Genomic DNA, 21761 nt, shown 5'->3' on the forward strand with positions numbered 1-21761 from the left:
TCTAAATACTTAAGTGTTAAGATAATTTTTCTATTTAGCATTTTGTTTCTATCATGTTAGACTTGTTCTTGACCTACAGACTAATATGAGAATTAAAGAATCAGGTACGTCTAGTCTTTGTAAACTGATTCATGCTTTCATTTAACTTTTCTAAATGTTGGTACATCCATTGCGTTTTATATATTTGACCAGACTGAGCTTCATTTCTAAACAAACATCATTTTGATGCAAATAGAAAGGACTGTTTTTATGAAACCTCAACCCTGGCCACCTTTAGGAATTTGAGGTTATATCAGGAACATGACAAAAAAGATGCATGTTCCCCTAAGGCTCAGTACTAGTGCCAGTTCTAATATATTGAACGATTATCTATATGAGGGGATCAAGTGAACCCTCGGTAAGTTTGCAGTAACACCAAGTGTAGTGGGTATGTTGATCTGCTGAAGGGTATGAAGGGTCTACAGAGGGATCTGGACAGGCTATATTGATGGGCCAAGGCAAATTTTCTGAGATTCAACAAGGTGCATTGCTGGGTCCTGCACTCAGGTCACAGCAACCCCTGTAATGCCACAGACTTGGGGAAAAATGTCGGAAGGCTGACTGGTGGGAAAGGACCTTGGGGTGTTGGTTGACAGTCAGGTTAACATGAGCCAGCGTGTGCCCAGTTGGCCAAGAAGGCCAATGACATCTTGGCCTGTATCAGCAATAGTGTGGTGAGCAGGACCAGGGAAGTGATTGTCACCCTGTACTTGGCACTGGTGAGGCCACACCTCAAATACTGTGTTCAGTTCTGGGTCCCTCACGACAATAAGAACATTGAGGTGCTGGAGTGAGTCCAGAGAAAGGCAGTGAAGCTGGTGAAAGGACAAGAGTACAAGTCTTAAGAGAGAACAAGTCTTATGATAAGCATCTGAGGGAACTGGAGTTGTTCAGTCTGGAGATAAGGAGGCTGAGGGGAGACCTTATCAGTCTCTGCAACTACATAAAAGGACATTTTTGCAAAGGGTAGGGTCAGTCTCTTCTCCCAGGAAACAAGTGACAGCACAAGAGGAAAGGGCCTCAAGTTGCACCAGGGGATGTTTAGATTGGATATTAAGAAAATTTTCTTCACTGAAAGGATGGTGAGGCATTTGAACAGGCTGCTCAGGGAAGTGGTGGAATTACCATCACTGGAAGTTTACAAAAATGTGTGGATGTGGCACTTGGGGACATGGTTTAGTGATGAAGATGGAGGGTAGTGTTAGGTAAACAGTTGGACTTGATGGTCTTAGAGGTCTTTTCCAACCTTAAGGATTCTATGTCCCAGCGATTCCCTTATTTCATATAACGTTTCTTGTTCAACTCTAATTGGTGCAGTGAGTCTTCTTTGGTATTTGGGGAGTTTTAAGGGAAGTGGGTGTTGAGACCTGATAAAAATAAGGACTACAGCAGGAAGGAAGTAGGAAGAATTGAGAATACATTTTGAAAGCCAAGAAAAATTAATTAGATTTGATGAGGTGCGAGATGCAAACAAGCACTGTTAAGAGCAAAACTCTTGTCTGTTCCCCTCCTTTTTCCCCCTAAATTATTCTTCTGAAAATGTAGTTTAAACTGAATTATGTGTTATAATAATTTTTCTTAGGGTGTAAGATCAGTTTTTCTTAAATCCTGTCAGATATAACATGGACTTTTTGATCTTTGACAATTCTGACTTTATGCTTCAGTGCTTGCTACATATTGCATACTCTGGGATATGCTAAGCATTTAATGGATTTCTATTCTCATGGCTAGGTGAATATCTGAGGATTGAGTAGAGAGGAAAAAAATCCCCACCCTGTGGCCACATTTCTCCTCACAGAGAAAAGCAAGGCATAACTTCCCAAGGATATTACTGGAAATCGCAGCAAGGAACCTCAGAGAAAGAAAAAACAATTCTTATCTCATTTACTGCTCCTCTTGTTGGTCACAAGTGGAATGCATTGTGGAAGATTGTTTACCTGAAGGGAATTGGTAATTGGATTCTGGTGTGATTGTTTTGATTCATTGATCAAGTGTGTGTGTGTGTGTGTGTGTGTGTGTTGGAACTGTTGCCTGACAGTCACGAGACTCTGGGCAGTTGAGTTGAGTGCTTGTGCAGATTCAGTTTAGATGTAGTGTAATATAGTATAATAAAATAATTATTTAGCCTTCTGATATCATGGAGTCAGATGTATAATTTCTCCCTTCGTTGGGGTTGCCCTGCTTTTACTATACCCACCCTATTTCTGTATGTGGCAGTGACAAGATAATGTTTAAGTGCAGCAGGTAAACTTTAGTGCATTGGTAGCTGAGGCCAGAACATCAGTGCCTTTCCTGATAGTGTCTAACAACAGAATGGAGATTTCTGGTTCTTGTGTAGATCTTGCTTGTCCCCCTCCTGACAGCCTAGATTCACAGGAGGGAGAAATAGCCCTCTTCCAGTCTTGCTATAGCCTGGCTGCCCAGTTGTACAAGCTTCTTTTAGATTTATTATTAAGTCAGTATATAGAGCAAAGTGGTATTGTCACATTGGGTTTTGGCACCTTTGCTCAGGAAAGAGTTTTATTCTGTAAATCACACTTTCCCACAGCAGTTCCTGAGCCTGAGAAGCAGAACTTTCTCTGTCAGCTTGAGTGTCCTTTTGCTCAATGTCCTAGCTCTTCTTCATTCTCCTTCCTCTCAAGGGAGTGCTTGACCCTTTCTATTCAGCTTGTATGAAATCTTAAGATTTAAAGACACCAAATAATATTTGGTGAATAGTTTTCCTGTGCACATTAACAGTTAAAGGGAATTCATGGAAAAAACAGTATACATCCATGTAATTAAACCTAAGTGTGAACTGTGTAGATAAAGATTCTCAAAGGCCAGTCATTTGCCTTTGGTTGCCTCTTTGTCAATCTGCCGCTCTCTCGTCTCTCTCTGCTCTTCTCTTCTCTTCGCGTTCTTCTCTTCTCTGTCTCTTCTCTTCTCTTCTCTTCTCTCTGCTCGTTCTCCTGTCTCGTTCTCTTCTCGTGCGTCTCGCTATCTCTCTCTTCTCGTTCTCTTCTCTTGCGCGGCGTCTTCTCTTCTCTTCCTCGTTCTCTTCTCTTCGTCTCTCTCTCTGCTCTCTCTCTCCCTCGCGCTCTCCTACTCTCTCTGCTCTCGCTCTCGCTCTCCTCTGCCTCTCCTCTCCCTACCTCTCACTCTCCTCTCCTCTCCTCCCTCTCCTCTTCTCGTTCTCTTCCTCTCTTCTCTCTCTGCAATATTTTGTCTTATTTGTACTACTTCTTGTCCCTTTCCCTTTCTTTAGAAAGCAGTATGTGGTTCCAGGGCTTATTAACCTGTGTACCACTCTAGCTCATGCAGCTATTAAAGGTGCTTATTGTCTGCAGGCAACACACAGTAAATTAGGAAAAATGTATGGTGTTTGAGAACTAAACACCCAAAAGATGTTACTTAGATTGAATGAATGAGTAGAGCAGTTATGATAATTTTAGTGCTGTATCATTATAACTTTTATTTTTCAGTTGTCTGATTTTTCATTGCAGAATTCCTATTTTTTTCCTCCTGTGCATGTAGTATGTTTATTTACTGTGAAGTTGCAACATTTATCACTGCTGCAGGAAAAATATGTTTACATTTCTTTACCTGTTATTGCAGTTGCAAAGAAAGGTCAGGTTAGAAGCTTTCTTGCTCTCTCTAAGTAGTCTCCTGCACTGTTTGAGAGGGCTGTAGGCAGGGAAATCATCATCCATCTACTGTAACCTGTATTGTGAAATTTCGGTCTCTACCTTCCTGATAATTGCCTTGCTTTTGAAACTATCTGTTGTCAGATCCTTTAGAACAATTGAAAAAATAAAACCTACAGATGCATGTTAAAGATAAAATTAACTTCAATCCACAGAAATGCATCCTGGAATGCCCTACCTGTAGGGTCTGTTTTTTCTGTCTACAGCAATCCCTAGGTAGCCCTTCTGTGGCTCATCTTCATTCTTGAAACTTCTGCAGCAAGTCTAAAAATTGCTCTTGGAACACTGGTGTTTGATAGAGCTTTTTTGCTTAGTATCCGCCAAGTCTTTCATAGTACCTTCCACCTCTTTCATTTTGTGTTGCTACTTTTTTTTACAGTATTGTTTTTATAACATATTATGGTTTGATCTCATAGATGTTTTGGTAAGATTTTTCCCAAATACTGCAGAAAACATTATTAGAGTCACTGTATCCTAAAGTCTGTTTTAATACTTCCTAGGGTGAGCTGTATGTCTTGAAGGTGCTGCCTGCTGCTTGTGTTATGTAAAATAATAAATAATTTATAATGCTAACTGAAAATATCTGTTTTGGTGGACAAATATACATGGAAGTGCTTGACAGGCACTTTATTGAGACATAATGAAAATAATGCCTTAAAAATATGGCAAAAAATATGAGCTTTTTTTTTAAGTGAGGGAGCTTTTCAGTGAGTCTTTGTTTACTCCAGTGTATTATTTACCCACTTTAGGAAATCCTTAACTGGTGGATTAGTGTGAGCCATAATGGAGGTCTGCACTATGATTCTGTGAATACTTAGCTATTTTATTAAAAGCAGTTTTTCTGATGTCCTGGTTTAGGGCAAATTTAGGAGAAAACCTCCAAAAGGGGGCCCCTCCAGAAAGCAAACCCACACGGCCCCTCCCCCCAACCGGTTCAGGAAGGATTCCTCGGAGAGAAGTGGAAAGAACCTGTTTAACAGGCAAAGCACTCCCCAGCACACAAAATGAACAATACCGGATGACAACACTCTTTCACCATTCTGAAAAAGATGACAAATTCAGAAAGTCTCTCCTGGGGTGATCACTCTGTTATCAGTCCCTCTGGCGCTGGGGTAGCTGCTGCAGGCCACAAGGTGCAAACTCTCAGTGTTTCCCAGGTCCCAGTCCAGAGCAGGTTCGAGTAGGTCCAAAAAGGAAAGGAGAAAACAGTCCAGGAAGAAATGTGGACTGTTTAGCTAAACTAACTAATGAGCAGAAGCAAAAAGCAAGAGCAAAGCAGGAGCAAAGCAGAAGCAAGAGCGAGAGCAAAGCGAAAAGCCAGGCAAAAAGCAAAAGCAGCACTATGTACTGTCCCATCTCTGTGTCCCGCCAGCCATGGGGGAGCAGCTGATAAGAAACCAAAACAAAACTTTCACTCTTCAGAGCCAGTCTTGAAAGCACAGAACATAATATGCAGCATAAACAGAACACACGAATGGGGATACAAGCATCATAACGTCACCCTAGGACACTGATGTACTGCCTTGTTGCTGATATCAGCACCTGCTTGTCACCGACATGTTTTATGAAAAATCCTTTCCTTAGGATTTTTCCCTCCTGAGAAGCTGAGAGGCCTCAAGAAATAACTGTAAACAATGATTATCTGCTGCTGTGGAATGCACCAGGTGGATCTGTGATTGGTGTTATCTGGTTGTTTCCAATTAATGGCCAATCACAGTTCACCTGGCAAGACTGTCTTGGTCAGAGACAAGCCTTTGTTATTCATTCCTTTTCTATTCTTAGCTTAGCCTTCTGATGAAATCCTTTCCTCTATTCTTTTAGTATAGTTTTAATATATTATACATCATAAAATAATAAATCAAGCCTTCTGATACATGGAGTCAGCTTTCTCGTCTCTTCCCTCATCCTGGGACCCCTGTGAACGATACCACACCTGCTCAAGAATAACAGGAAGCTTTGGATCATGTGGCCCTTTCCTCTTCTCTATCATAATGAAAATAAGTTTCAAAGGACTAATGGATTTCATGCACCGCCTTAGAAAGCTGAAGGTGTTTCAATGTACTAAGAAATGCCAGCTTTGTCCGTAGCTTTCAAGCTATGATGTATGCATGGAATTTAAAGAACTGCATCTATATACTCAAAATGGTAATATAACATTAGTGCTTGATGCTATGAATTGATACAACTTTTGCAAATTATTTTGTTTTCAAGAAGAGACTGCTGGCTTCTATCATCTGCACTCTACCTGCTTTTCCAATTTTTATATGGGAAATGAAAAATTATTTAAACAGAAGCTTGTGTCCGCATTCCTCTTGTCAATGTAATTGAGTATTTCTGCAGTGAAAAAAAAATTACAATCTGCTTTATGAGACAAATGCAGCAGTGACCTGCTCTTTATGGTAGTAGAACAGTGGGGTTTTGCATGATGTATGTTTTCATGCTTGTAATAATCTGCTTGCATGTGTCTGTTGAGAGCAGGATGACTTGTCTCTGACATCAGTTATAAAGCAATGCTTTTTTTCTGATTCTTCTGACAAATAAGTATTCTTGATGGAGTTTTTTTTTTTTTTTTTCCTTTGGCTGCTAAACCATAATTATCTGAGACAGTTTTGTGAATATGATCTGTAAGGGCACACACTTCAGATTTGTGTTGTGTGCTGCTTAGTCTGCTGTATTTGCACCTTGGTTGCACATAGTTAAAACTGCCTAAATGCTTTTTGTGTAGGTGTCCTGGGGTGACTGTATGGTCGGGTATCCCCTATCATATGCTTTTTTGTCCAGGTATAAGTTCTGTGCCTTTAAGATCAAAGGGGGGGAGCAGTGGAATTCTTTTGGCACAGTTTTTTTTTCTTCAAATATCCTCCTCCAGGTTTGCTGCAGCTGCAGTTTCCTGTGTTGTCTGCATTGCAGAAGGAGGACAGCTGTGCTTTTTCAGCTAGTTTCTCGTCTGTGAGTTAAGGCAAAAGTTTTCCCAGGACTGTGGCTTCTTCTTCTGGAACTGTTCATCTCTGCTCCGGTCTGAAAACTCAGACCAACATCAGGAGCCCACACTATGGCCCAGAGGTGCCCAGGATGCTGCATCCCAGCTCCGGAGAGAGAAAGCCGAGCCACACCCACAGAAAAGACTCTCTGAATTTACCAACTTTTCTTACAGGGAGAGGTTTTATTATTTAACATTATTAATTTTTTTCATGCTTGTGAGCAGTCTGCTTATTAAATAAACAGTTTGTTGTTTTCACTTTCTTCACGGGGACCTTTTCTGAGCTGGTGGGGGAATGTCACAGTAACAAGTGCCTGGATAAGTTGGATTCAAACCTATACAGGGGACCCTCAGCCAACCCTGTTCAATCTTAGATGTAAGCAGACCACTGGGCAGAGATCTGGGTGGAGAGAGATCCCAACCAATCAGCTGTCTAAGCCCCGGAAATTCAAACCCCCTATATAAGGAGGGTCCAAACAATAAAACACACTGTTGTCGCCTAGATCTCTGAGAGTTTGTGTTGTCCCTGTCTCCCACCAACGACCCCACATAACAGGGGAGGGGATGCCTGAATCTGCTTTTTTCAAGAGGATACACCCCTTTGGGATGTTTCTTCCTAAATTTGTCTCAAAGTGGGACAAATATATTGGTACCCAATGTGGGCCTGGAGAAAGTGAAAAAAAACTGTACAAATTAAAATGTCAGGCAAATGATAATGGAAACAGAGGTCTATCTGAAGGGTTACCCAGAACAAGTCAGTCAACCAGATGGATTGCAACTTTGGGTGTTAAAAAAGAAAGAAGGGTAATTGTAGCAGGTGATTCTCTTCTGAGGGAGACGGAGCACCCTGTATGCCAATCGGACCTGTCTCACAAGGAAGTCTGCTGCCTCCTTGGGCCCTGGGTAGGAGTGTTGATCTGTTAGAGGGTAGGAAGGCTCTGCAGAGGGATCTAGCCAGGCTGGATTGATGAGATGATGCCAGCTGTATGAGGTTCAACAAGGCAAAGTGCTTGGTCTTGACTTAGGCCACAATAACTCCATGCAGTGTTGCAGACTGGGGGAAGAGTGGCTGGACAGCTGCTTGCAGAAAAGTATCTGGGGGTGCTGGTCAAGAGCTGGCTGTATTTGAGCCAACATGTGCCCAGGTGGCCAAGAAATCCAATGCCATCCTGGCCTGTATCAGCAATAGTGTGGCCAGTAGGACCAGGGAAAAGCTTGTTGCCCTGTACTAGGCACTGCCAAGGCCATACTCAAATCCTGTGTCCAGTTTGGGGCCCTTCACTACAAGACATTGAAGTGCTGGATCAATTTCAGAGAAGGGCAACAAAGTTTAGCCTGAGAAAAACAAAGTTCAGAGTAGACCTTATCACTCTCTACAACTACCTGAAAGGAAGTGTCTCAGTTTGAGACAAGTTCTGGAGGAAATGTCCTAAAATGAACATCTCCTCTAAAGATGGCAGGTTTTGGCACTCCATTGCCCACTGATATGAAATGAATTTCTTGAAGGAAAGTGAAAAAAATGGTTTATTTACCACAAAAAGTGCCCTGCAGGGCACAGGGAAAAGAAAACGAATAATGTTAGATTTTAAACTTCCTCACTGCGGAGAAAGCTGGTAGATTCAGAGTTCTTTCCTTAGCTGTGGCTTGGCTTTTACCTGAGGTCTGGAGCTGGGATGAGGAGTCCCTGCAGCCTCCTCACTGGGACTCACAGCGTGGGACTCACGGCGATGTTCTGGTGTTAGGACAGTTCCAGAAGAAGCCACAGAAATCACCAGAGAAGCTGTCCTGGTTTAGGGCAAATTTGGGAGAGAATCCCCAAAAAGGGCTTCTCCAAAAGCAAACCCACACGGCCCCCTCCCCCAACTGGTTCGGGAAGAATTCCTCGGAGAGAGGTGGAAAGAACCTGTTTGACAAGCACAGCACCCCCCAGCACACACAATGAACAATACCGGATGACACCACTCTTCCACTGCTCTGAGAAAGATGACAAATTCAGAAAAGTCTCTCCTGGGGGTTTGCTGTTATCAGTCCCTCCGGTGCCGAGGCAGCTGCTGCAGTCACAAGGTGTAAACTCTCTCTTGGTGTTCTAAATCCCAGTCCGGAGCAGTCAGCAGGTCCAACGGGGTGGGGGGAACAGTCCAGAAAGGAATTTGGACTGTTTAGCTAAACTAACTAATGAGAAGGGGGGAAAAAAGCAAGAGCAAGCAAAGCAGAAGCGAAGCAGAAGCAAGAGCGAAAGCAAAAAGCAGGGCAAAAAGCAAAAAAAGCCACAACATGCACTGGTGCTATCTGTATGTCCTGCTGAGTAGCTGATAAGAGGCCCAAAACAAAACTCACTCTGCCAGTCTTAAAGGCACAGAACATAATATCCAGCATAAATTACATATACACGAATGGGGATAACAGTCACCCTAGGACAATGCAGTCCAGGAAAAACTTCTTGCCTCAGCTAACAAAAAGAAGCCAGCTTGAATAAAAAAGTACTCTGTCTCCATGCTGCAGAGAGACAACGGGAAAGTATGTGTGAGCTGACAACAAACCATACAATAGTACTAGAGTAGTACTATTAAGATGTGAGTGATTAAATCTTCAAATAGGAACATTCAGAAATTTCACTTCTTAAGCTTAAATTCAAGTTTACATAAATATGTCTTTCCCACTTAAAGGAGAAAACCAGAAAACATTTGCTGTCCTTAGTTAAAATGCTTTGACCTCAATGCAATGGATATTTTGGCTACATTTTAAAACTGATCTGTTCATTAAATCATATCCAATTAAACAGAAAACAGAATGAGTCCCTACTGTCAAACTGACTGTAGTAAAAGCACATTCCAAGTAATTTAAATATTTGTAGTGTATGATTAAGTAAACATTGAAGTTACGAGGAAAACAGTGAAGTTTGGTTTAGATTTGCATTTAGAAGAAATCTAAACAGAAGTGTTTTATGATGCTTTGAGGTTTGAAACTCTTACAAAATACTCTCTTGAGGTTTATACTAATTAAACACTTCTGAAATTAAATTATAGTATTGCATGCCTAAAACTCTTAATTTTTCTTTTAAAAATCCTTTTATTCCCTTACTTCCTCTGTTTTCACTTGTCAAGCCTTTGAAAGTCTTAAAATCCATCTAAAGAGCCAAAAGCCGTTACCTTGAGTATTTGCAAAAAACCTAATCAAGGCTTCATTATTTGTTTTGTTATATTTGAAATTCCAATCTGGTGAATTAACATATAATTTCTGTACTGTAACACAAGTGCAATGCAATTCAAAACGTGGTCCAGTATACCAAATATGTTGCCGAAGTTAGGTATACTGCTTAACACTTGAACTAATATTCTAGAAGATCCCTGTGTATCCAATGCAAACGTTCTAATAAAAAGCTTATTCCAATAGATATTTCAAAGCTATTGTTTAAAACAAATAGTAGTACTAATTGTTAAAAATTTGACCTTTTAGCACTTCTGTGACTATATTTCTAGCACTCTTGCTTAGCATAAAATAGCTTTAAATTCATTATTTATAACAGAAAATTCTAAATGTATCTTGCCTTATGTTGTTTCACTATAAGCTGTCATTAAAAAACTCTCTGCTATCTCAGATAAGTTAATTTTTTTGCTAAATTAAGCAATTAAGATGTGCCTTATCTTTTAAACTTATGAGTGTCCTTTTTCTTTTTTTTTTTTCTTTTTCACTCCCTTCTTCTCTCTCACTCTCTTTCTCTCTCTTTTTTTTTTTCTTTTAAGTTGATGATTACTTAGCCATTTTCCACCAAGATTTAGAATACCATTGCTAACTATACTTGCATTTTTCCACTTTGCTTCTACTTCTGATACTTATTTCTCTTTCTTCTGTTTCCTCAATTCTTTGTTGTCTTATACCTCATTCTTTGAATGCGCCAGATAGAAACTGACTCTTGGCTCCGTTTAACTTGTTTTGGCTGAGTAATCTCATTCAGTCACATTCATTCAGGAATTATGCTAATTCTGGAAGTCACATTTTTCTTTTAAGTCATACTTTAGTTTTTCCAAAACTGTGTTTCTCTGCCACTGCTCCTTTGTAACCCAAATATACGTTTTGTCCTGCACATTTGCAGTATTGTATAAATTCTCCTGTTATAACTAACTACAGCTTTGTGTCCTTTCTCCTTTCTTTTAATACTCTGTAAGTTCATTTGCATCTTAATTTATCAGCACTTATTCAACTTCCCAAAGCCTTTGCCGTTTTCAAATTTTATACAAAAGTCCAACACCTAGAATTCCATTGTTGCTTCTTGCTTGTTCCATATCATATGAACATATCTCCTTCTCCCTGCCCTGAATTGTTCTGCTGCTGCAGTATTTCTTATTCTGTCAAAGATCCTTTACAGTATTCTCTGTCTACTTGATCAAATTTATTAACAAAATTTCAAATATTGCTCTGAACCATCTGTTTCTTTTGTCACAGAAATTTTGCAACTGACACATGTTGACAGAGAGGTGAGGATGTATAGTATAAAATTACAAGGAATTCTTTATTCATGGTCATGAGGTATCCCATTCAAATGGGGTACATCAAATGTGATTTCACACATGGTTCTTTTACCTTTCAAGTGTTCAGATACAACATAATTTGACCAATCATTAATTAACACACATATATTACTGTTTTGCAAAGCAACTATAATTCTATGGCATCATTTTCCATCTGATTTTTTTATGATTGAGATGTGCCTGGAGTGGGTCTTTCTACAGTTACTTCTCTATGATGCCAGATAATGGGAGAGTTTCACAGACATGTTAGAGGGGCTAGGATGATGGCATTATTGTGATAGTCCTGGGGTATCCTTTATTCTTCAGTATGAGGTCTGTCCTTCTCCTTGCAATGAGCAGCAGTCCTTTAGTCATTCTGACTTAACCATGACTATGCAGTATACAATGTTAGCTATATATCTTAAGAATTATAGAATAGTTTGGGTTGGAAGGGACCTTAAGGATCATCTAATTCCACCCCTCCTGCAATGGGCAGGGATACCTTTCACTAGACCAAGTTGCTCAGAGCCCCATCCAACCTGGCCTTGAACACTTCCAAGATGGGGCAGCCACAGCTTCTCTGAACAATCTGTTCCAGTGCCTCACCATCCTCACAGTAAAGAATTTCTTCCTAATATCTAATCTAAACCTTCCCTCTTTCAGTTAAAAGACATTCCCCCGTGTTCTATCACTACATACCCTTGTAAAAAGTCCCTCTCCAGCCATTTTTTAGATCCTATTCAGGTACTGAAAGGCCATAGTAAACTCATCCTGGAGCCTTCTCCAGGCTGAATAACCCCAACTCTCTTAGCCTTTCCTAATAGGAGGGGTGTTCCATCCCTCTAATCATCTTCATGGCCCTCCACTGGACTTGCTCCAACAGGTCAATGTGATGGGGACCCCAGAGCAGGATGCAGTATTCCAGGTGGGGTCTCACCAGAGCAGAGTAGAGGGGCAGAAACATCACCCTCGACCTTCTGATTTTGAAGCAGCACAGGATACAATTGACTTTCTAGGCCACAAGTGCACATGACTCGGGTGTGTCCAGCCTCTCATTCCCTGGTATCCCCCAAGTCCTTGGCAGAACTGTTCTCAATCCATTCATCCTCCAGCCTGTATTGATACCAGAGGTTGCCCAGTGCAACCAAGCAGCCCAGGTGCAGCACCTTGCATTTGGCCTTAAGTCTCATGAGATTCCCATGGGTCCACTTTTTGAGCTTGTCCAGGTCCCTCTGGATGGCATCTCATCCTTCAGGTGTGTCAACCACACCACTCAGCTTGGTGTCCTCTGCAAAGTTGCCGAGGGTACACTCAATCCCTTCATCTATGTCATTAATGAAGATATTAAATAACACTGGTCTCGATTCAGATCCCTCAGGGGCACCACCTGTCACTGATGTCCATTGGGACTCTGAGCCATTGACCACTACCCTCTGGATGTGACCATGTAACCAATTCCTTATCCACCAAACAGTGCACCCATCAAATCCTTGTCTCTCCAATTTGGAGAGAAGGATGTTGTTGGGAACCATGTCATAGGCTTTACAGAAGTCCAGATAGATGTCATCTGTAGCTCTTCCCTTGTCCATTGATGCAGTGACTCCATCATAGAAGGCCACTAGATTGGTCAGGCAGGACTTGCCCTTGGTGAAGCCATGCTGGCTGTCCCAAATCACTTCCCTATCCTCCATGTGCCTTAGAATGGCTTCCAGGAGGATCTCTTCCATGATCTTCTCAGGCACAGAGGTGAGGCTGAAAGGTCAGTAGATCTCAAGGTCCTCCTGGGATGAAGAATGTCTTTATAGTATTCATAGAAATGAATACTATAAAGACTGGTACAGTAGTTAGGGAATGAGATTTTCCAACACTGTCTTACATTATCTTTCAGGGTTTTTCTTCTTCTTTGTCATGTGTGGGCCTTTTTATGTTAACCTTTAGGAAAATACTCTTCTTACAGTTCCTCACTATCTTCTTCTATTTTACTTGTGAGGACATTTGTCAAACTTAATATTTTCTTATCTTTTTCATGCTATTTTAATCAATAGATTTTTTCAATTTTTTTGCATTATTCAATTAGTTACCGTTTTAGGGGTACACAATAAATTACAGATAACTACTTTTTTTTCCAGATCAACACAATAACAACAAAAAAAATGATTCATAGTAACTTTACAGTTACTACATGAACATTTTAAACTTGCAGACGCAATCCAAGTTATTAAGCCCTTGCTGCTTCCTGACAAGAAACAAATGGGCTAGTTTAGAGGAGATATTAAACTTGCTTTCACTAGTTTTTTATTAAAAGCCTCAGTGCTCTACTTTTGTGTGTGGTTTGGTTTTTAGACTGAATCTGGCTATGCATCAGAGTCAAGTTTACGACGCCATGGCTCCATGGTGTCTCTTGTTTCTGGAGCGAGTGGATACTCTGCAACATCCACCTCTTCATTCAAGGTTAGTGAATAACATTTTCTTAGTATTGGTGTTTAAATAACACACAAAACTGGAAAGTAAATAAGCTATGTGAAGACTTGTTAACACAATTATAGGGGAAAAAAACCCAAACAAATCTTTAGTTTACTATAAGTGTTAGTAATTCAGCATGCGATGATGAACAGTTCACACAGGAAACTTTTTCATGCCTCTATGCAGTTATCCCTCTTAAATTACGGTGTCATTTTCAAATGGCAAGGAAATCAAACCTGTGGGAGGATTCATTAGTCTTTCTTAGTGTACTGCTGAGAATATCAGTGCTTCTAGATGAAAGGAAATGCTGATTCTGTGACTTGACTAATGACAGCTTTCTTGGTTTCATGTGTATAATATTTAACATTTGAAATTGGTTGGGGCAGAAGAGGAGCAGCAGAAGAAAAGGGGGAGTAAAGGCTAGAATAAAGATCTTAAACTAGAACTGACTGTTTTCTGGTAAATAGGTGTAAATCTCATAGTATATAATATTGTGTTTTTAATAAACTTTTATTGAATGCTCTAAAGTAGCAGATGAAATCAAGATGAAAAATTGAGACCAGTGGACAAAATGAGTAAGAAACACTTTTATACAGTTTCTTATGTTCTTCTAACATTACCAGTATTTTATAGCTGCTTATATCTGAAATTTCTTTGATGTGCTTAAAGAATTCATTCTTCATAATTGCAGAAATCCATTTTTTTTTTTTTGCATTAAACTATTGCTGACTCTGTAGAAGCATTTGAGCCTTTTTTGCTTGTATTTTCAGAAAGGCCATAGCTTACGAGAGAAGCTTGCAGAAATGGAAACCTTTAGAGACATCTTGTGTAGACAAGTTGATACTTTACAGAAATACTTTGATGCCTGTGCAGATGCAGTTTCCAAAGATGAACTCCAGAGGGATAAAGGTAAAACTGTAATTGAGAACTGTTATCTCCACAGAATTTAACTTTTTACACAGCAATAGCCCATGAAATAGTTACTATAGCATTTGATACCATATAAATGAAGTCTGTATAATAAATTCAGTCTTTAGTAATGAGATCAATTGTAGATATTTCTGCATACACTGTTAACTATTTTTACTTCAGAAGTTGGATTCCCATAAAAATATGCTTAACTTAAATATTGACCTCTAGCTGTCAATTGTATAAATGATCTTTTAAGCATTTGATGTTATATAACAATAATTGTTTAACCCATAACATGAATTCAAGTTTGTTTATTGCTGTGTCTCTGTCATGGTTTAACCCCAGCTGGCAGCCAAGTACCATGCATCTGCTTGCTCACTTCCCCTTCTCTCCCAATGGGATGGGGAGGAGAATCAGGAGATAAATTAGAACTCATGGGTTGAGATAAGAACAGTTTATTTGAAATAAAGTAAAAGATAATAATAATATTAATAATGAGAAGGAGAGGGAGAGAGGGAGATTTAACCCAAGAAAGACAAGTGATGCACAATACAGTTGCTCACTACCTGCTGACCGATGCCCAGCCTGTTCATAAGCTGTGATCAGCCCCCTCTTCCAGGTAACTCCCCCCAGTTTATATACTGGGCATGACATTCTATGGTGTGGAATATCCCTTTGGCCAGTTTGAGTGACCTGTCCTGTCCATGCTTCCTCCCAGCCCTTTATGCAGCTCCTCACTGGCAGAGCATGAGACACTGAAAAGTCCTTGCTTTGAGTAAGCACTACCTAGTGACAACCAAAACATCAGTGTGTTATCAACATTATTCTCATATTGAATCCAAAACACAGCTCTGTACCAGCTACTGAGAAGAAAATTAACTCTATCCCAGCCAAAACCAGTCTTCTCTCTTTATTTTGAAAAGCAATAGGTTATTAGTTTTCATAGGAACATTATATTTTTTTTAAAAGGCAAAGGTTCTGCCATAATGAATGCTCCTGAGATGTATTGACTGTAGCTAGAGCACTGAGTGCACACTGGAAGTCCTAGTAGACTCAGGTGTGGATGTCTACATCTCTCTGAATTGTTCTTCCCAGAACACAGCTTGTCATATTCATGCACTCTTCTAAGGCATTAATATTCGTTCCTATGTTTGTTCTGGTAGCCTGAAACTTTTGATAGTGAGAAAGCAATAGATAAGTACCATTCCACTTCTTTGAGAACTTTCTAGTGTAAAAGAGTAGATAGTTGCTCAATTGTGGCTCCTTGCTTATCCGGTTGTAACGCCAAGATAATGTTCTTCTTGCCATCAAATCAAGTGCTAAATTTCGATATTGAGAAAATGTTAGTCTCCTGATGGTTTCTGAAGGTAATATTGATAGTGGTCAAAAAAAAAAGATGGGAGGGTATGTGTTATGACTGTTATAGGAAAAAAATCTTAAATGCTGCTTAGCCATGAAGATGCTCTTAATCCTTTTTTGCACACTAAAGAGTTGGGAAAGCTTTCTCACTCCAATAACACACACTTTCTCACATTTAGTAGTAGAAGATGATGAAGATGATTTCCCTGCGATGCATTCTGATGGGGATTTTTTACATAACAGCAACAGCAGTAAGGAAAAATGTAAGTGTGTCAACTTTTTCACTGAATGTTCATATGAATGGTATGATAAGCCTGATACAAGATGGGTATTTATGTTCTTTTCTAAGCAGAAAATTACAAGAGTAGTTATTTGAATGTATGCCACAGGACATTCTTATTCATGCTAAGATAATAATGAAAAGCAGTTAAGGAATTATACTCTAAGTTATTCTTAATTCACACAAATATTATTGCAAGACTGTCAAGCTGGAATTTCTTATTTGTGTCCAAAGCCATTTCCACTACAAAAATCTGTTGAAACAGCTGCATCATTTGTATACTAGGAACTGAGATCTGTAACATGCAGTTGCAGTTTTTCTTGCAAGTATTATCTGCTTTAGGAGTGTGGTGAAGCACAATGCTTTTCCAGTTAGGTGTGCCCCATTATGGTTTTTCTAACTTCTATGTCAATGTAAGGATTAAGTCAACATTGTTACTGAATCTCACTCATCCTAATTTTAGCACTTTTAAAAACTGTATTTTTCAGTGTTATGCTGAACAGAATTCTGATTTTTATTCTTTTCTTAAATGATCTGGTTATAGTCATTGTACTCACTGTATCCATTCACTAAATGTGAATTCCTCATGCAAGTCTTGCTTTTTAGAAATTTGGTACATTGGCCTGCCAGAAGTTGTGTATGCATTTAAAATCTATTTGCATTCTTCTCATACTTTCTCTTGTTTCTTGGCTGAAAATATTTCCGCATTGACATTCTATAATGGTTGACAATTCAGTATTTGTTAGACTTTGGTTCACAAAGCTTTGAAGCAGTACAGTTGCAAATCTGATGGAATCGTCAAAAGAAGTATTTAGCAAAAGCACTTTTAAAATTGTAGACACTTTCTTCAAGAATCTGAAAAATATATGTGCAAACTAAGCCCTTTCTGTCTTCTGCATTTTATTTGGCTCTAGTTCCCCATGTGTTGCATGTTTCCTTGCTGTATTTAAGTTTTCTTTCTAGATTATTGCAAAAACTGTTAGGAGGAAAGGAATTGGAAGGAGATACAGTATACTTCCAGAGAACTAAAAATATGAGTAGATTTTTTTTTTCGATCATATAAAAAGTTTGCTTTGCTAAGGATTAATTGTAGTGATCAGGAGAGGGTATTTCAAGGACCCAAAAGGGTATTGTTGGATATTTGGGATAGCTGCTGTAGGGACAGATGAAATTAGACAGTTGAATACCCTGCCTGGTCTCTCAGAGGACCCTTCTGCTGTGGGACTGCTGAGGGTAAAGAAGAACAGGTACTGATCTCTACTACAACAGTGCACTGTTGACAATACTGCACCAACCGGGATTCCGTGACCCCCATTGATGAGATGATTCATGAACCAGAGAGCCAGGGAGTGGTCAGCAAGATTTGCTCATACTTTAATAGTCCTATATGGCCAGTGCTTAAGTCCAGTGGAGAGTGGAGGCTGACAGTGGACTATCATGGCCTGAACGAAGTCACACCACCCCTGAGTGCTGTTGTGCCAGACATGCTGGAACTTCAGTAGGAACTGGAGTCCAAGGCAGCAAAGTAATGCCACCACTGACATTGCTAATGGGTTTTTCTCCATTCCTTTAGCAACACAGTGCAGGCCACAGTTAGCTTTCACCTGGAGGGATGTCCAGTACACCTGGAACGGACTGCCCCGGGGTGGAAAAACAGCCCCACTGTTTGTTGTGAAGTGATTCAGGCTGCACTGGAAAAGGGTGACACTCCTGAACATCTGCAGTACGTTGATGACATCATTGTGTGGGGCAACACAGCAGAGGAAGCTTTTGAGAAAAGGGAGAAGATAATCCAAATCCTCCTGAAAGATGTTTTTGTGATAAAACAAAGTAAGGTCAAGGGACCTGCCCAGGAAATTCAGTTTTGAGGGGTAAAATGGAAAGATGGACGTAATCAGATTCCAGTGGATGTGGTCAACAAAATAGCAGCTATGTCTCCCGTGACCAGCAAGAAGGAAACACAGGCTTTCCGAGGTGCTATGGGTTTTTGGAGGATGAATATTCCAGAGTACAGTCAGATTGTATGCCCTCTCTATCATGTGACCTGGAAGAAGGATTTCAAATGGGACCCTGAACAGGAACAAGCTTTTGAACAAATTAAACAGCAGATTGTTTGTGCAATAGCCCTTGGGCCAGTCAGGACAGGACAGGATGTAAAAAACATACCGTACACTTCAGCCAGGGAGAATGGTCCTTCCAGGAGCCTCTGGCAGAAAATATCTGGGGACACTCGAGGATGATCCCTGGAATTCGGGAAACAAATGATCCAAGGCCTGCTACACCCCAACTAAAAAAGAGGTCCTGGTAGCTTTTGAAGGGGTTTGAGCTGCTTCAGAAGTGACTGGCACTGAAGCACAGATCCTTCTTGCACTACGATTACCAGTGCTGGGCTGGATGTTCAAAATGAGTCCCTTCCACACATCATGCCACTGATGCTACGTAGAGTAAATGGGTCATGCTGTTCACACAGCTAGCTTGAATAGGAAACCCCAATCACCCAGGGATCTTGATGATCATCATGAATTTGCCCAAAGGAGAAAATTTCTGACTGTCATCAGAAGAAGAGGAATAAGTGACGTGTGCTGAGGAGGCCCTACCATATAATCAGGTACCAGAAAATGAAAAGCGACACGCTTTCTTTACTGACAGTTCCTGCCATATTGTAGGGATTAATTGAAAATGGAAAGCTGCTGTATTGAGTCCTATGTGGTGAGTTGCAGAAGCTACTGAGGGACAAGGTGAATCAAGTCAGGTTGCAGAGCTGAAAGCCATCCAGCTGGCTTTAGATATCGCTGAGCAAGACAAATGGGCAATGCTCTACCTCTACACTGATTTGTGGATGGTAGCAAATGTTCTGTGGGGGTGGCTGGAGCAATGGAAAAAGACCAATTGGCAGCAAAGAAGTAAACACATCTGGGATGTCAAAGTGGGACAAGACATAACTACCCAGGAAGAGAAGTTGGCTCTAAAAGTCCATCATGTAGATACAGACATACCCAAGTGTTGGGCTACTGAGGAGCATTGCAACAATGGACTGGTAGATCAAGCTGCCAAGATTAAAGTGTCTCAGGTAGATATGGACTGGAAACATAGGGGTGAATTATTTCTGGCTTAATGGGCCCATAATGCCTCAGGTCATTAAGGAAGAGATACAACATATGGATGGGCTCGTGACTGAGGGGTAAACTAAACCATGAACACTATCTCCCAGGTTATCCTTAAGTGTGAAACATGTGCTTCAATCAAACAGGCCAAGTTGGTAAAGTCTCTGTGATATGGGGGATGGTGGCTGAAATATAACTATAGGGAGGCCTGGCAGATCGATTACATCACACTCCCACAAACCTGCCAAGGCAAACAATATGTGCTTACAGTGGTGGAAACAATCACTGGATGGCTGGAGACATATCCCATGCCTCACATCACTGCCTGGAACACCATCTTGGGCCTTCAGAAGCAAGTCCTGTGGCCACATGGCACCCCAGAAAGATTTGAGTCAGACAACAGGACTCATTTCAAAAATAGCCTCATAGATACCTGGACTAGAAAGCACGGTATTGAGTGGATATATCATATTCCCTATCACACACCAGCCTCTGGAAAGATCGAACTATGTAATGGACTGTTAAAAACCACATTGAAAGCAATGGGCAGTGAGACCTTCAAACATTGGGATCTACATTTAGTGAAGGCCACCTGGTTAGTTAACACTAGAGGCTCCACCAATCAAGCTGGCTCTGCCCAGTCAGAACCTCTACATACTGTAGAAGGGGATGAAGGCCCCATGGTGCATATGGAGGAATGTGTTAGGGAAGACAGCTTGGATTAGTCCTGTTTTAAGCAAAGGCAAACCCATGGGCATGGGACTCTTTGCTCAAGGACCTGGATGCACTTGGTGGGAAATGCAGAGGGACAGGGAAACATGATGTGTACCTCAAGGTGATTTGATATTTCGGTGAGAACAGACTGTAATGTTGAATTGCATATGTAGTATGGGTTGTTGAATGACACTGACACTGTATGTTGTAAATACAATGGACAATAAGTTACACACCAGTCATGGACTAAAAGAATTCAACAAACATCTTGGGGGTATTTCCAGTGACTACTGAAATAATATCTGTGCTTGTGCATAGCCATATGTATATATATGTATATAGCTGAAAGGTATAAAATCTGGGCATGATATTAATGGTATAAAATAAGGGATGGATAATATCTCGGGTACAGAAACAAGGGGGTGGAGTTTTTTTACACTGTCTTTTCAATACCACCCATGTCACCACTGGGGGGAGTGGTTTTGGAAGGGAAAAACCCAAGGCTGGAAACAGGAAGTTTTCCTTTTTATTTTTCTGGGCTTACTCTGGAGAGGATGTGGGACCAGGACTGCTGTCACTGCTGCCATGCCTCAACTGCACCAGACAGTGAGCCCCTGTACCCACACCACTGCTGCCACCACCCTGGAGAGAGATCCTTTGCAGTGGGCCCCGAGCTGTGCCAGGTGGTGCAAAGTCAGCATTTCAGCAGCACAACTCATTTGGATGAACTAGCTTTCCAAGTTTCTTTTTATCCCTGCTTTATATTGTTTTCAGGCTGGGGGAAACAGTTAGGCTGTGAGAGCCTCCTGATATATCATTTTGTTTTTCCAAATACCATGTTGCCCCAGTCCAGGGCCAGTCACCATTCTGCCTTTTTCTGGGATACCATGCCAGGTGCCATCTTTGGGACACATTTTTGTTTGTTTGGTGCTGAGTGCGCTTTTGTGGGTAGAACTCTTTCTCTCTTTTGTACATTCTTTTATTAATATTGTGTGGGTATTGCAATTTTTCAGTAAGTTGTGATTCCAACTTTTAATCTGTCCTAGTGTTCCTCCATTATCAGAAGGGGCGGGGGGAAAAGGGAGCATATTCAATCGACTTTATTTTCTAGCTTGGTTTTAAACTAGTACAGTTCTCTAGGATCTTTGAGTGAAAGTGTCTAGGTGTCTGCTAAGGAAGGCAGGAGCCTCCCCTAGAATGCAAAATGTAAACCCCCTCCCTCTGAATTGTTATTATTTTGAAATTAAGGAGGCTCTCAGGCAAAGGTATGGGAGCAGGAATAACAGTTCTTTATCAGGGAAGAAAATAAAAACAAAATAAACAATGCAGTAATACAAAACAACACTGACAGAGTCAGAATACAACCTGACACCCTGTTGCTCAGGGTGTTGGTAGCGGTCCAATTGGAAATGGTGGCTGCAGTCTTCCTGGAGTGGCAGATGTGGTTCTGTTGAAACGGTGAGCCTATAGAAGGGTATAGTCTTCCTCTGAAGATCCAGTGGAGAAGACAGCTGCTCCTCTGGGAATCCAGTGAAAAAGGCTGGCTATGGTCTTCCAGATCTCTGATTATATCCAGTTAGGAATACTTGGCTCCTCCCTCTGGGCGGAGCTTCTCACAATGGGATGATGTCATTTTATCAGTCATGCAGTGAGACTCAGTGGCCCATTAACAGAAGTTATCTCCCCAGAGGGAGGATGGGTTGCTGAAGAGATAAA

At 40.8% G+C, this 21761-nt stretch overlaps 1 protein-coding gene across 1 annotated transcript in view; it reads left to right on the forward strand.

Annotated features, from left to right (window-relative positions):
• Positions 1-21761, forward strand: part of LOC103824645 (ceramide transfer protein) — a 163106-nt gene that overhangs the window by 100148 nt on the left and 41197 nt on the right. The window contains 3 exon segments of the mRNA XM_009099941.4: positions 13557-13664; positions 14447-14585; positions 16127-16210. Of these exon segments, the coding sequence (XP_009098189.2) occupies positions 13557-13664; positions 14447-14585; positions 16127-16210 (331 nt within the window).

Source organism: Serinus canaria, chromosome W, assembly GCF_022539315.1.
Source record: "Serinus canaria isolate serCan28SL12 chromosome W, serCan2020, whole genome shotgun sequence".
In the NCBI taxonomy this organism is placed as follows: domain Eukaryota; kingdom Metazoa; phylum Chordata; class Aves; order Passeriformes; family Fringillidae; genus Serinus; species Serinus canaria.